Consider the following 15866-nt stretch of genomic DNA (forward strand, 5'->3'; position numbering starts at 1 on the left):
ATATGAACTATAGCTGAGGCAGTATTGTATCCATGCTAAATTTCTTGGGTGGAATCATTATATGGTGGTTAAATAGCTCAGGGGTCAGCCAACTATGGCTGTAGGTCAAATCCAGCCCCCACCATCTGTTTTTATACAGCCTGCAAGCTAAGAACGGTGTTACCTTTTTTTTATGACTAAAAAATGTGTTTTTATGTAATTTCATTTCTATAACTTTCAAATTTCATTTCAAATAATATGAAATTCAAATTTCAGTGTTCACATAGAGTTTTATTGAAACATAGCAACAACCATTCATTCACGTATCATCTATGACTGCTTTTGCAGTGCAATGGCAGAGCGGAGTAGTTATGACAGAGGCTGCACAGTCCATAAAGCCTAAAGTATTTACCAGGTAGCCTTTAAAAAAAATGTTTGTTCACCCTGGTATAGGAGAACACCTTGCTCTTAGGAGTTTGGCTGAAGTGTTTAGAGGTAAAGTGTCATGATGTCTCTGTAACTATATCTCAAACAGTTCAGAAAAAAAAAAAAAAAAGAACATGTGGCCGGGCGCGGTGGCTCATGCCTGTAATCCCAGCACTTTGGGCAGCTGGGGTGGGCAGATTGCCTGAGCTCAGGAGTTCGCGACCAGCCTGGGCAACATGGTGAAACATCATCTCTACTAAAATACAAAAAATTAACCAGGCTTGGTGGTGTGTACCTGTAGTCCCAGCTACCTGGGAGGCCGAGGCAGTAAAATTGCTTGAACCTGGGAGTTGGAGGTTGCAGTGAGCCGAGATTACACCACTGCACTCCAGCCTGGGTGACAGAGTGAGACTCCATGTCAAAGAAAAAAAGAAAGAAAAAAAAAGTGTGTGTGTGTGTGTGTAGAGACAGAGATAAAGCAATGGGTATAAAGTGTTAGCAATAGGTGAATCTAGAGGCAGGTATGAGGGTATTCATTACACTATTCTTGCAACTTTTCAAGCGAGTTTGCAACTTTCATAACAAAGAGTAGAAATTAACAAGCAAGCATGAAAAGCACCTGCTCATGCATGCTCACATTGCACATCTACCCTGTCTCAAATGCCCCTTTTCTTTCTTCTTGGACAAACCTGTTACTCCTCATTTCTCTGAGCGTCCCCAAACTTGGTAATACCTGCCTGTCCCCACCACATGTCATGGCACTGCAACTGTCTGCTTATTTCATCTAGCCAAGCACTCAGGGTCTCTCAGATGCTATTCTGGAGGATGTGCCACGAGCTCTGGCACATCCAATTTCAAGTCTTAAAAGAAATCGTCACTTTACCATAAAAGCTGAAATGGGAAACACTAAAACACCATTTCACATCTGCTTCTCCCCAGAATGGTAACAGCCTGGCAGGTGGGGAGGCTGCCTGGCATGAAGTGGACAATTCCATCACACAGTGTCCTCTTTATCAGCGCCCAGAAGGGCGGACCTCCTCAGGAGCTCCCTGGTCCTTTTCACATTATGGACAGAACGTGCCAGCTACTTTCCCAGTGGCTGCCAGATTTGGAGCCTGTATAGCTAAAAGTACAGATAGAGGTCATTATATTATACATTTTCAGCTTCATTCCTGGTTCCATTTAGGGTCTCCACCCTTCTTTTTCTTTCTTCTTTCTCTCTCCCAGTTTTAATATGCTATTGTGGTATATTTTATGTATACTGCTAGGCTACCCTAAATCCCTTCTGGAAGAGGCAACGGTCTGAGTGAAAAACTTACATAGCAATCCTGTGCTGGCAACCAGGTGCAGTGGCTCAAGCCTGTAATCCCAGCAATTTGGGAGGCTGAGGCGGGAGGATCACTAGAGGTCGGGAGTTCAAGACCAGCCTGGCCAACATGGAGAAACCCCGTCTCTACTCAAAATACAAAACTAGTCATACGTGGTGGTGCATGCCTGTAATCACAGCTACTCAGGAGGCTGAGGCAGGAGAATTGCTTGAACCTGGGAGGCAGAGGTTGTGGTGAGCTGAGATCACACCACTGCATTCCAGCCTGGGCAACCAGAGCGAAACTCCATCTCAAACAAACAAACAAACAAACAAACAAACAAACAAACAAACAAAATCCTATGTTGGCTTCCTCTGTCTTCTTGCCTCTTTACCAAACCACATGGCTGCACAGTACCCCCAGATGCCTTGTGCCAGCAGCATGGTTCCTGGCCTGCAGTGTCTGAGCGTAGCCTGGGTGATCTTGGCAATGAATTACAGCATTTATAATTTCCAATGGGATGAAAATGCAGAGGAAGGGGCATGTCTTTCCTAGACAGGCAGAGGTGAGTGTCCAACTCCTGACAAGTCAGCCAGGCCATGAAGGAGAGTTGTGGAGTGGAAATGGCCATTCGGTCCATCATGACCCAGGTCCAGGCCTTGTACCACTTTGCCCACAGTCAGGCCAGCTTTCCTCCAGGTGAAGCAAAGACAAAGAGGGAACTTGTGATGGGCAGGAAGAATGAGTAGAATAGAGTCTACTAAGGCAAGGAGGCAAGAAGAGGCGTGCTAAGTAAGGGAGGCTAGAGGGCCAAGAGGTGGAATGGGAGGGTGGGTTCTGGAGTCAGACTGCACAGGTTTGAACCCCAGCTCAGCGACTCACCAGCTGTTTAGCTTTGTGCAGAATGACTCATCCTCTCCAGGCCTCAGTTTTCTCAGCTGTGCAATGGATGGAATAATACCTATGTCACAGGAGCGTTGTTAGGATCAGATGAGATTATGCTACAAAGCACTGAGCACAGACCCAGACACACAGTAAGTGCTCAATAAACATTAACAGCTATGCTTGTCATGACCACCACCATCATTTGTACAGAGTAGAGTGTATGTACTGAGGGAGTGTGGAAGGAAATGTGTTGTGCTGAATGGGGGCCAGAGCTTCTGCAGGCAGGCAGAAGATGATATACAGTATGGATGATGATATACAGTCCAAAGAAGATGATATACAGTATGGCTTTGGGACAGGACTTCACAAATGAGGGCAGTTTATTTAGGATGTGGGGCTTCCAGATCCTGGTCCAAAAATCAGCACCACTGTTCACCCCACCTTCCCTGTCCTCTCCCACCATTCAGCCCACCCATCACCTGAGTAGGCAGAGCCATTCTTCATGCCTGCTTTTCCCCAGTGGAGACCCAAACACCCATGCCCAACACACACATACACACACACACAACTTTTCTTGAGCCACTTGAAGCATCTGGTGGCTCTAGGCCTTCAATGTCTCTCACCTCTTGGGTTCCTAAAGGTTAAAGCCTCCATATGGTCTTGCAGCCTCTAACCACTCCCTCCCTGTGCCCATCTGCGGGCTGCTGGCTGCAGTTAAGGACCTAGGAAGAAACCTCAGAGGGAATAACCTCCAGGCCACCAGTCCCACTGCCTGAACTGGGGCCACGCCTACTCTTGACTGGTAGAGCTAGTCTAGAACCAGGTTGCAAACTCTAGGGCCTTCTATTCCTCCTTTCTTCTCACCATAGACCTGTGCCAGGCAGTCAACCTGGGGAAGTTCGTCTGCTTTAAAGATTCTCAACTTTCCACAGCTGGGCTGTCCCAAGGTACAGACTCTAGCAGCAGCAGAAAGGGATCCTAACAGCCATTCCCTGGGCACAGTCCTAAATTTTTTCTCCTGCAATTTTCCAATAGGCTGTGAAGCCATAGGCTTCCTCTGTTGAACTTCTATCCATCCTTCAAGACAAGATCCATCTCCAATCTGCAGCACTGTGGTCACCAAGCAATACTCTGCCTCTGTCTTACTTGGTTGGGAACAAGCTTCCTCCCCTCCTATCCACCATGGCCCCTGCCCTCATAACTGAACCACAAACTCCATGAGAACAGAGAGCAAACCTCATGCATTCCCATTATTCCTAGAGCTCCCTGCTCAGGACCTAGTGCTCCGGAGTTGCTCTGTTTATGTAAGGTTGGGTTGAATCTGAACACATAATAAAAACAGGCTCAGGGTAGCTATTAACTGTTCCACCCCATTAGCAATGTCTCCCAATAAGGGAAGTCCTCACATGGTGGCACGATGGAGGGACACTATCTTTGAAGGAACCCAAGGTCTACTGTGGACCAGCTATGGGAGTCCTGTGTTTCCTCATCAGAACAAGAGGGGCGGCAACCCCCACCCTATGGACTGTTTCGAGGAAGAGTATGAGATGCCAGAGGTGTCCAGTATGCACCTGGCATATAATAATTGCTCAGTGGGCAACCAGACTTTTAAAATAAGCCATGCACCCTTGCTGGTTCCCTCTCCTCACCTCCCACTCACGCCTTAATCCGCGGCAATCTGGCTTCCGCTCGTGAGACAGCTCCTGCTAAGGGGGCTAAGGAGACTTCTTACTGTCTCCTCCTACTGCTCCACGCCTTCTCAACTCCTCTCCCTCCAATGATTCCTTAAACTCATATTCCAAAGCAAATGCCTCTTCTCTCCTCCCCAAGCACCCTTCCTATAGGCAATGCCCTCCCTTCTCCGGGCTTCAGCTGCATGAATTTATATACTTAGTTTTCCCCGTCATCCCAGCGTCTCTCTACTGCAGAGCCACACACACCAGAGTGCTCTGGACAGCTCCCCTGAGCACCTCATGGGCACCGGGAACTCTCTTCATCCCAAGCAGAACTCACCTTCTCTGATCTCCTCAATTTCAGACCATCTCACTCCACTTCCCTGCACATTTTAGCAGATGTCCCCGCACAAACACAAAAGCCTCCTATATGAGTGTCCTGTTGCTCCTGTAATAAATTGCCAATAAACTGCCCAAACCACAGTGGCTTAAAACAACATACAGGTATTACCTTATAGTTCCAAAAGTCAGAAATCCTAAAATCGAGGTGTTGGCAGGGCCACGTTCTTTCGGGAAGCTCTGAGAATGAATGTGTTTCTTTGCCTTTTCTGGCTTCGAGAAGCTGCCTGCATCCCTTGACTCCTGGCTCCTTCCTCTATCTTGAAGGCCAGCAGAGCAGCATCCTCCAATCTCTTTCTCTCTGACTCTGAGCCTCCCACGTCCCTCTTATTAAGGTGCCTGTGATTACACTGGGCCCACCCAGATAATCCAAGATCATCGCTCCCATCTCAAGATTCTTAACTTAATCACATCTGTAAAAAATCTCCCTTCTGCCATGAAGATAATACATTTACGAGTTCTAGGGATTAGGACAGGGACATTTTTGGGGGGCCATTATGTGGCCCACTATACCTAACTACCTCTATCTGCTCTAATCCTCTGCGCTAACCCTGTAAGGACAGGAATGATGCTGATCCACTCCCTTTTTTTGTCCAGTGTCTCCATGTGAACCCTGTGAGATGATGTAAAAGGTTAGGGATCACGCCTTATCTCTACTCTACACTCAAGCACTTCAGCAGAACCCCTCCCGTTGGCTTTTTGAGGATGCTAGTCTTTCTAAGTCTGTTCAGACTTGACCACACACCCCCCACCTCACTCTTACCTTTCTCCTCACTTCCGATCTTATCTGTAACCAAACTTCTAGGAAATGACTACGCCTGGTCACCTCCATGCTAATCAGGTTCCACCCCCATCACTCTCCAGCAGGGTTTCTAAAGATAACTCTTCGTTATGAGGGACTATTCTGTCCATTGTAAAATGTTTACAGTAATCCTGGTCTCCAACTGCTAGATGCCAGCAGCTTACCCCTACGCTGAGCTGTGACAACCAAAAGGTCTCCAGACACTGCCCAATGTCCAGGGACAGGAGGCAGGGCTGCAAAATCGACTCAGGTTCAGACCCACTGCTTTCTATAATAGCTCTTGCTAAAGTTGCCGATGGCTTCCCTGAGAGTAAATCCATGGGACACTTTTCAGTCTTTCTGGTTGGTTTCTCAGCAGCAGTTGGCACTGTCAGCCATTGTGGCCTGGAGAACCTCTCTTCTCCCCTAACTTCCAGGTCACCCACTCTCCTGGTTTCCTTCCTACCTCTTTGGCTGCAAACCTTCTGTCTCCTTTGCAGGATCAAGCTCCCCTTCTAGACCATGAACTGCTAAAATCCCTCAAAGCTTGGTCACAGGCCTTTCCACCTCTCACTCAGCACATTCTCCCCAGGTTCTGTGCTCCACACCCACTCCCCCACTGACCACCCATGCACAGGTGACTCACTAAGCAACATCTCCAAGCCTCCTCTCCAAGCTTAAGACCCATATATCCAACTGCCTACTTGATATCACCACTTGGATATCTTGTTACTCCAAACTCAACAAGTCCCAAACCCAAGTCATGATTTTTCTCTTAACCCAGTCCCCTTCCAGCCTCCTCCATTTCTCAGAGAAAGACACCATTAATGACCTGTTGGGAGACTGCAGATGTCCTTGATACCTCCTGCTCCCTTCCTTAAGCCAGTTAGTCTATGTCTAAGTCAGAGCTCTCCTCTCTGATACAGTTCACAAAGCAGTTCATTTGGCTCCATGTCTGTGCCGCAACCCTAGCGCAGTCTTCCACCATTGCCGACTACAGAACTCCCACACGCTCTACCTGGGGAAAGGGGTGTGGGTACCCATTCTTGACCAGCACCCCTGAGCTCGATCAGTTCTCCAGGCTGCAGCCAAAATCATCTTTTCAAAACACAAATGTGACCAAATCACTCCTGCTCCCCCTCTACATTCTTAAAAGGACAGAAGTCCTAATTTGGTCCACTGGGTCCTACATGATCACGTCTCCATCATCTCCTCCACGCCCCTGTGTGTGCTACACTCCAGGCACACTGACATTCATCCAGTAGCTCAGATGTGCCATGCTCTCCTGCCACAGGGCCTTTGCTCTTGCTGTTCAAAGCATCTCGAGGCACCTGTCCAATCTTCACCTGGTAGGCATTCACCTCCAGTCACAGCTCAGCTAGCAGTAAGCCTTCTCCAACCTCCACCCATATTACTTCCCTGGTTGTTCACTTTCTCCCAGCCTCGCTGTTTCTCCATCACCCTCAGAGTTATAATTTGACATGGATTTGTTTTAGTATTTGATTAATTCCATCTTCCCCACAGAGAACTCCATGAAGGCAGGATTTACCTGATTGTCTTGTCTGGCCCACCACTGTATTTACAGGGCCAGCACCGTGTCTGGCACAAAGGAGATACTCAACAAGTGTTTTTATAGTGAATGAGGATCTTCTTACCCTCTAGAATGTTTTTTCTCTATTATCCCACACTCCCCTATCTCTGTCCACTAATTCAAGCTTGATTCCTTAAAGTTGCTTTGGTAATCCTTCCTCCTCATACCCTTGAAAACCCCTCTTGCTCATCTTTGCAACCCATCTATTGATAGTACCCTGTGTTGCAACTGACATCACACGTGAACCTGCTTGTTCAATGCCTGTCTTCCCACCAGACCATCTGCTCCCTGAGGACAGGAACCATGTCTGTCTTGTTGAAGGGTTTACCCCCGGCACCTAGCCCAGAGCCTGATATTACTGGTTTGGAAGTGGGAAGTCATGCTCTGCATTCCCAAAGGCCAGCTCCGAGTCACCCACTCTGGAAGATCCATTGGTTCAATACCGCCCAATGGTTAACCAGACACACACTGCCCTGAGTTCTGCTTGGTGATTTCCTGATCTGCTGACTACTGCCATGTGGGTGCTCTCAGCATTGCCCTTGGACACCAAGTGTTGCAGCCACTGAGCCAGGGCCAGGGGACAGCAAGATCCAACATCGACAGGTCCAGAAGGGATGGTAGAAAAGCTCTGGGGCCAAGCTGAGCCAGTATGGCTCCCCCTGGTGGTTTCCTTCCATGTTCCTTGGCAACCTCTCCCATGAGTAGCCCAGGGCACACTCACCAGCCAGGAGAAGAAGCCAGCTGATTTGTCCTGGGTGGAGATCTGCCCCTCGTAGGGGCCAAAGATGTGGCCCTTGGGGATGACCTCGTTGATACATCGCACGTCACTCTCTCCGCTAGTGTCCTTGACCACCTCCATGCCCTGTGGGATGGTGAGCGCTGCCCGGTCTGGGATGCCCACGGGCACCGGTGTGTCAGACACAAACACTGGGGGGCCATGGTTTGGGCATTCATCCACGAAGTACTCCTGGCAGGACTCACAGACTGGAGGGATGGCAAGAGAAGGGAGGGCCTCAGTTGTTGCAGGAAGGTAAGATCCCCATGGGGAAGGCAGAGGGGCTGACAGGAGGCCTACCCGTGGACAGACAGCTGCAGGCCCCAGGGTCATCAGTAGCAATAACCCATACTCTCCCTGGGGACTCTAAGAACAGGCCTGCCTATGTCAAGGAGGCCAGCAGCTCCCTTTGTCTCAAGTTTTAAAAAACTGGAAGAAAGAGCATGGCTTTGGAGTCCAAGTGCAACCGTATTCCTTTGGGTTGGAGGACCTCAGGCGGGATACTTAACCCTCACCAAGATTCAGTGTGCTATCTGGAAAATGGGGCCAACAATAGCCACTTGGATGGCTAACGATGATGACTAACCAAGGCCTGGACCTGGGCCTGGTATATGGCAGGTGAGGACCTATCATAGTAGCATTGCTGCAAATTCTCTAGCCAGGAATGGGGCAATGGGGGTGAAGGGAGGAGCAGCCCAGAGCCCCAAGCTCCACTTACACCAGAAGTCCACTTGCTGGAAGCTTTTAGGCATGATGAGGTCACGCTTCCCCTTCAGTTTCTTGGGCTCAACTTCCATGGCCGAGGAGTCCGGTCTCCTAGAGCTGGCCAGGGCAGAGGCCCGAAAAGAAAGTAAAGAAGTCATCAGAGAGTGAGAGCCCAGTGAGGACAAAAGTTGGGGACCTGGCCAGGAGACCGAGAAGATGTGGGGTGGGCAGAGGAGTCCCAGCTGTTCTGCTGTTCAGTGCAGGAGTGGTGGAAAAACTGGAGGATTGAGATGCGAGCACAGACCTCCCTAGGCCACTGCTTGAATTTTTCTAGAGCCTGCACCCAGGAGCTGCCGGCAGCAGGGTGAGGGAAGGTGGGCAAGGAGTGAGAACGTTTTCCAGGGCTCCCAACCAACCCAGCCCAGGCACCTTCCACTCCCACTTCTCCCTCTCCAGTTCCCACACAAGGGCCTCACCAGGGCTGGCCATACTCCTGGTCTCGGAGTGGTGAGCAGACCTCCGTCTTCACCACCGTCACCATATCCCCCACGGCTGCATTGGTCTGGGCCAAGCACTCCTTCATGTTCTCGGTCATTCTGTCCTGGGACGCAGGAGGTGGGACCAGCACAGGAAGAGGATCAAAGAAACAGGGGAAGAAGGGTGAGTGGCGGAGAGGGCAAGTGGGGGTCTTGCGGAGTCTGGTTACCCTCCCTGCCATCCCCAGAGGAAGCGCTTGAGAACACAGACAACAAAAACAGCTGTAGCCCCGCCAAGAGGAAATGCCATTTCTATCCCGGGCTGGTCCTGGGGACGACTGGAGCCACCAGCCCCATGGGGTCAGGGGCCTAGGGCAGCCCAGGCCAGGAGGCCGCACTGGGAAGCACAGCCTGGACCCCCAGACCAAAGGGCAAAGGGCAGGAGGACCCCATAGGAGCCTGGGCGCAAAACTGCAAAGGGGAGAAGGGAGGGAACAACTCAAGCCCAACTGGGGCCAAGGGGTAGTAGGCGGACTGAATGGGCCCTCAGAGCCTGGCAGGGCAGCCCCTCACCCTGGAACTGTCGGGAGCGCAGCCAGGCCCCTTTGTCAGTTCAGAGCAGGTACAGGCAGGGCCTGGGGGCGCTGGCGAGGGCCAGCCAGGGCGCCAGCCCCACCCCACTCTCTCTAGGGGACACTCCCTAGCCCGCTGCTTACCGCCCTCCACCACTGCTCCGGGCTTCAGCCCCTCCCTCGGCACCCCGGGGTCCTCATGCCAAGCCCGGGGATACTCTTCGGGGCCAGGGTGGCACGCAGCTGGGGCTGGGACCGCGCTGGGCCCCGGGACTGGGCGAACGGCGTGTGTGACTCACTACCCGGGGCCCCGCTGGCCACACCCCTGCTCTTCGGCTAATCAGCCCCCTGCTCCCCACCGGGGCCCCAAAGCCGGCGGCGGCGACTGGGAGGGGTGTGGGGAAATGTGACGGCCTGCCCCCTCCTCCGAGCTGGCGGGGCCAGGGGCGCGCGGTGGGGAAGGGGAGGGCTGCCCGGGCCGGGCCGCGCCGCCCCCTGCCCCTTGGCCACCCCGTCTCGGGCCGGTGTGCGCTGCGGCCGGGGCAGGCGCGGGCCGGCTCTCCCACTCTCGCCAGCCTTCCCGGCGGGGAGCTCCCTGCCCGGCCCGCCCGGCCCTGCCCAGCGCCCGCCCCCCGCCCGCCGGGCCCGGCATTCCTTGCGGGGGCATGTGGCTTCTTGCCGGCCCCGGGGGCACGCAGTTGGCTGGCTGCCAGGAGGGGGGGGCGCGGGGAGCGGGAGGAAGCGGGCGCCCGGGCGGGGCGGCAGGAGGGGGCGCCGCTGGGGGCCGCTCCCGGCGGGGCGGTGAACCCATTCCAGGGCCTCCCACGGGGCCCGGCATGCACTCGGCCCAGGGGGCGCCTGGGCTGGGCGACAGCGCCAAGGAAGCCGGGCGTCCCCAGCCTCTGAGCTGCCTTGGCGTGGCGGCGACGACGGGGCCTGCGCTGCCACCGGTGCAGACACAGGACACCCGCTCGCTCAGCCGCGGCCTGCCGCACCTGCACCGTCCGGGGCAGGACCGGGGTGCCTGCCGCTCTCCTGCCTTCTGGCTGCGTTATGCCAGGGGCTCCCCCCCGGGTACTCGGCTGCCCTCACAGCCTGTGGGATGGCCCCTTGCGACCTCTGAGGGCGCAGGAATTGGGACCTGGAAGATGTCAAGCGACTTGCCCAAGGTCATGCAGACCACGCCCGATGGCTGCTCAGGAAATTGGAAACTGGCTGAACCCCCAGATTCAAGTGTTTCAGGTTGGCCTGGCCATGCAGTATCCCTGTCCAGTCCTCTTACCTAACAATCGCTGGGATCACCCTTAAGTGGGTTCAGGCCCCAGTTCACAAGTTCAGCAGCCAGGTGGGAGCAAGGCCCTGTGGATTTGTGAAGGATCCCTGAACACCTGCTGCCCTGAGGCGCTCTCACTGGGATGGGCAGTACCCCCTACCATACATCCTGGGGCGCAGCCTCAGCGGTTAGGTGCCTGGGCACTGGACAGGCACTGCCTGAGTTCAAATCGCACTGACGGGCGGTGTCATCCCGGGCAGGTGTTATGGTCCCCACCCCCCTTCATATGTTGAAGCCCTCAGCCCCAGGGTATCTGTATTTGCAGATAGCGCTGTGAGGAGGTGATCAAGATTAATTGAGGTCATAAGGGTTAGGTGCCCTTATAAGGAGAGGAAGAGACACCAGGGCCCTCTCTACCATGAGGACACATCCAGAAGGCAGCCATTCACAAGGCGGAGTGCCACAACCAGGAACGAATAGGCTGGCATTCTGATCTTGGACTTCTCAGGCTCTAGAACTGTGAGAAATAAATGGCTGTTGTTTAAGCGCCTCCGTCTACGGTATTTTGTCATGGCAGCCTGAGATGACTAATACAGCAGGTTATCTAACTTCTCTGTGTTCTCATTTCTTCCTCTAGAAAATGTGGCTAATAATAGATTCTATCACAGACATAGCTGTATTCCGTGGACACAGACGAGTGTGGAGGGGCCACGCACAGTCTCTGTACATCCCACTAAAGAATGCTGATCAGGAAGATGAGTGCTAGTGACATCATTAAGGGGTGGCTTTGAATTCTCTCCATTGGCTTGGATTTATTTTTTTTTAAGTCAGTGATTTGGAAACTCTGAGGCTTTATTGGAATGGACTGCTGAGGACTGCTTTTCATGGAGCTCCCTTGCTCTGGCCCCTCTGCCCTCCCCAAGCCCCACCTGTATGCCATTCTCCATCTTGCCACGGGTCTGTGAACTTGCTGCGTCCTCGCCTGCAGAACACCTGGGGAACTCCTGCCCAGACTTCAGACCTCACTGCCCCCCTCCAACTGCCACCAAAAACACCCTCTCCTAGCCCCATGTCACACTTCATGGCAGTGTGATATGTGTAACCATCTTTTGTTAGCAGGATTACTTAATTAATATCTGTTTCCCTTAAGAGACTGTAAGCTCCCTGAGGGCAGGGTGCAGGCCACCACTGAACTGCCAGCACCTCTAACAGTGCCTGGCACCAGGACCAAGACTAGGGAAAGACAAGCCAGGCACTAGGAGGCTTTCACTCTCAGGGTCACACACTTGCAAGACCGGCACCTGAGAGTGAAGACCTCTTTCAATTTTGCACGCTGAAAACCTTGCTTGGCTGACTCTGCCTTGCCCAGCACACAGCATATCCTCAGTAAATATTCACCAAATGTCCCCCTTCATATCTCGCTGGCCCCTCTGATATGTCCCACTCGTCCCATTGGGAATCTCAATTCTGAAAGAGACCTCAGCAGGAACAACAGCGTGGGGGTTTGATTCCCTATGGAGCTCTCTTCCAGTGATCTCCGCCAGGCAGAGCGGGTAGTGAGAGATGCTGACAGGGTGGGCACTGAAGGGTGAAGAGGTGCACTGTGGGGTAGGATGGAATTAGACTCACGAGACTCAGAGCCTGATTCTGACGATCAGTTGAGGAGGATAAGCTGTGTGGCCATGGCACGTCACTTACACTCTCTAGGGCTTTAGTGTCTTCTTTTGCAAAATGGAAATACTGATACTTGCCAGGTGGAGGTGGTCTCCATTAGGAATAAATGAGGAGGGCACAGAGGGATGTGGGAAGAGTTTGGAGGGAGAATAGGCAATAGTAAGAGAATAAAGGATGGAGGGTAAGAGAGGGAGAGAAGAGAGGAGAGGAGGGAGAAAAAAGAAGATGGAGAGGGTAAGGGAGATTGAAAGAGAAGGACCGAGGCATCCAAACATTTTCCTGTCTTAAATCATTCCCAGCAAATCACCCCGTGTGGGCAAAGCATTACTTTGTATCTCAAAGTAGACACATCTATGGGACATTTGCTTTTATGTCCTACCTCTCACATCCCACCTTTACCACACGAAAGACTTGCAATGTTTTATAAAACAAACACATACTAAACGGTACAGTTAAGAAACAACCAGAGATAGTGTCAGAGGCCTCATGGAGAAAGAGGGGTGTTGGTTATGCCAGGAATCTGTTGTAAAAGGGTTAGTGATTGAGTTTTTCATTCAACTCTGAGCCTCCTGGCAGCCAAAGCATAAAGGGAAACAAAATGAGTTACCAAGTTCTTATTATCTGACACCTATTTATTGACTATATGCACAAATAATTTCTGTCTACTCGGAACTGCTGTCTGGAGAACCAGGATCAAGCCTCAAAGGACTGATGTGCATTCCAACTCTTAAGTGGTCCATAGACCTCTCTACTTTGAAATAGACAGATTTCTGCACTTGTGATAAAGGCCACAGGGACAGGGAGGGAGAAGATGGGATGTGGCAGGACCAAATGAACTCCCACTGGGGAGAAAGAGAGGGAGAACATGGGCTGGTATCCTTCACTGAGTCCACCTCAGCAGACACTCTAAGGCCTGGCCCAGGTAAAGCCCCCGTAGCCCTTCCTGAAGATTGCTCTAGTCCTACCTGCCCAGTAAAAGGCTTGGGGGAAGGGTGGTCGGCAGGCCTCATGGAGGATTCCAAGCTGCTGGCAATGCTCCCTCTCAGCTGGCTCCTCTAAGTCTGCACATGCAGAGATTAGGCTTGTTGCAAACCCAGCAGTGAGCTGCAAACCCAGAAGGAGGGGGCAGAATGCAGCCCAGGAGCCTGCAGCTCTGTTTTCACCCTTGGCAGGGTGCCAGGATCCTGGAATGCCCAGGAGCCAGTGTAGCCAGGGGACTGGGGATCTGTGCCCACTTGGTTTCCCTAGAGGCTGGCACCATGAGAATCTAGAAGGTTTACTCTGGTACCTACCACAGCATCTATGTTGTCCCCATTGATATCAAAAGGACATGAGGTTAGGTTGCTGGCCCAAGCCACATGCTGACCTTGACTTGGGCTAGGAATCCCAAGCCCTGGGTCTCAGTTCTGGCTGTGCCGTCAATTTTTTAGGTGACCCGGATAAAGTTCCTGCCTTGCCCTCAGTTTCTCTTTCCTGTAAAATAAAAGGTCCAACTCATAGTCCTTAACAGTAAACCATGTGTGAGGTGGGCAAGGGCTTGGAATTATTACAGGGAGTTATCAAATTTATATTCTCAGCAAGCATGCCTATAGAGAACATAAATTATATGCCTCGAACTTATATGTATAAGACAGATTTGCAAATGAATACTTTTGTGATGAACACAAAGACAAATGTATTTAAAAGTGTTATTGAATTCATAGAAAGCTTATGTCACCATGTATTTTGTTAGTCAATTGACACCAGCACAGCCACTCACAAACTGTGTAACCTTGAGAAAATGCATTAACCACACCTGCCAGGTTTCCCCATCTGTCCAGTGGGACTGATATCAGAACCTATCTCATAGGGCTGTTTTACACAGCATAATGCCTGACCTATCATAATTACTCTATAAATATTATTGTCATTAATTTTATTAATATTTAAAAGTATAACAGACATCAGATGTGCATATGGTGGTGAATTTTTTTTTTTTTTTTTTAGATGGAGTCTCACTCTGTCGATCAAGCTACAGTGCAATGGCATGATCTCGGCTCACTGCAACTTCCACCTCCTGGGTTCAAGCGATTCTCCTGTCTCAGCCTCCCAGGTAGCTGGGATTACAGGCGCCTGCCACCACACCTGGCTAATTTTTTGTATTCTTTTAGTAGAGACAGGGTTTCACCATGTTGGCCAGACTGGTCTCGAACTCCTGACCTCAGGTGACCTGCCCTGGGATCCATGCTGGGATTACAGGTGTGAGCTACCATGCCCAGCCAAAAAATTTTTGACATTAGAAGAGGGCCTTTACAAGCAGTGAATACCCCTAATAAACACTTTTTATAAATATATGCTCTAAAGATGCTTACCCCAATAGAAAAAAAAATGGATAAAAACACAAACAAGCAATCTGCAAAGACCAATAAATGGCTAATATGCTTTAAGGAAAACCAAGAAGATATTAATACTCAAATAAATATGAATTAAAACAAATATCATTTCTCCTCTATTAAACTGGTAAAGATGAAAAATCTTGATGTTATTCAGAGTTGGCAAGAGTGTGGAGGAAATTAGTACTTCATATCCCACTGGTTGGAGTGTAAATTGGTATAACCTTTCTAGAGGGTAATTTGGCACATGTATCAAAAGCCTCAAAGTGAGTAAACCCTTTGTACGAGCAAGCCCACAACCAGGAATGTATCCTAAAGATGCATTTATATTGCGTGCAAAGATTTACCTACAAAGCTATCCTCTGCAATATTATTTTTAATAGCAAAAAATAGGAAATAATTTAAACCTCCAAAACGGGGGAAATTGCTATCCTATGTCACAATGAAATACAATGAAATATTAGCATACAATGATTAGACAGCAATTAACAATGCTGAAGAGGAATATTTATTGACATGAAAACACATGTTCAACATATTGCTAAATGAAAATGCAAGTTATTATGTGAAAGACGCCAACCTGAAAAGGCTACATACTGTATAATTCCAACTATATGACATCCTGGAAAAGGCAAAATCATGAAGGCTGTAAAAAGATCAGTGGTTGGCAGGGGTTGTAGGGAGAGAGGGACAAATAGGTGGAATATAGAGGATTTTTAGGCAGTAAAATTACTCTGTATATACTACAATGGAAGGTACATGTCATTGTACCTTTGTCAAGATCCACGGAAGGTACAACACCGTGAGTGAACCCTAATGTAAACTATGCACTTTGGTTGATAATGATGTGTCAGTGGAGGTTGATCAATTATAACAAATGTTTCACTTTGGTGTGGGATGTTAATAATCGGGGAAGCTAGATGTGTGTGGGTGCAGGGTGCATGGGGACCTCTAGTTTCTGCTCAGTTTTGCTGTGAA

At 50.5% G+C, this 15866-nt stretch overlaps 1 protein-coding gene across 13 annotated transcripts in view; it reads right to left on the reverse strand.

Moving 5' to 3' along the window:
- PRDM11 (PR/SET domain 11) overlaps positions 1-15866 on the reverse strand; it is an 81932-nt gene that overhangs the window by 36861 nt on the left and 29205 nt on the right. For 8 of the 13 annotated variants that reach the window (XM_065528268.2, XM_074013855.1, XM_045371705.3 and 5 more), the window contains exons 2-4: positions 8998-9122; positions 8535-8638; positions 7763-8025 (exon numbers count right to left, since the gene is read on the reverse strand). In XM_065528268.2, the coding sequence (XP_065384340.1) occupies positions 7763-8025; positions 8535-8638; positions 8998-9116 (486 nt within the window). In that variant the 5' untranslated portion in view covers positions 9117-9122. Of the gene's footprint in view, positions 1-7762; positions 8026-8534; positions 8639-8997; positions 9123-9713; positions 10208-15866 lie in introns of those variants that run through there. The other 5 variants (XM_065528267.2, XM_074013856.1, XM_065528269.2 and 2 more) reach the window with 4 other exon arrangements.

The sequence above is a fragment of the Macaca fascicularis genome, chromosome 14, assembly GCF_037993035.2.
Source record: "Macaca fascicularis isolate 582-1 chromosome 14, T2T-MFA8v1.1".
Lineage (NCBI taxonomy): Eukaryota > Metazoa > Chordata > Mammalia > Primates > Cercopithecidae > Macaca > Macaca fascicularis.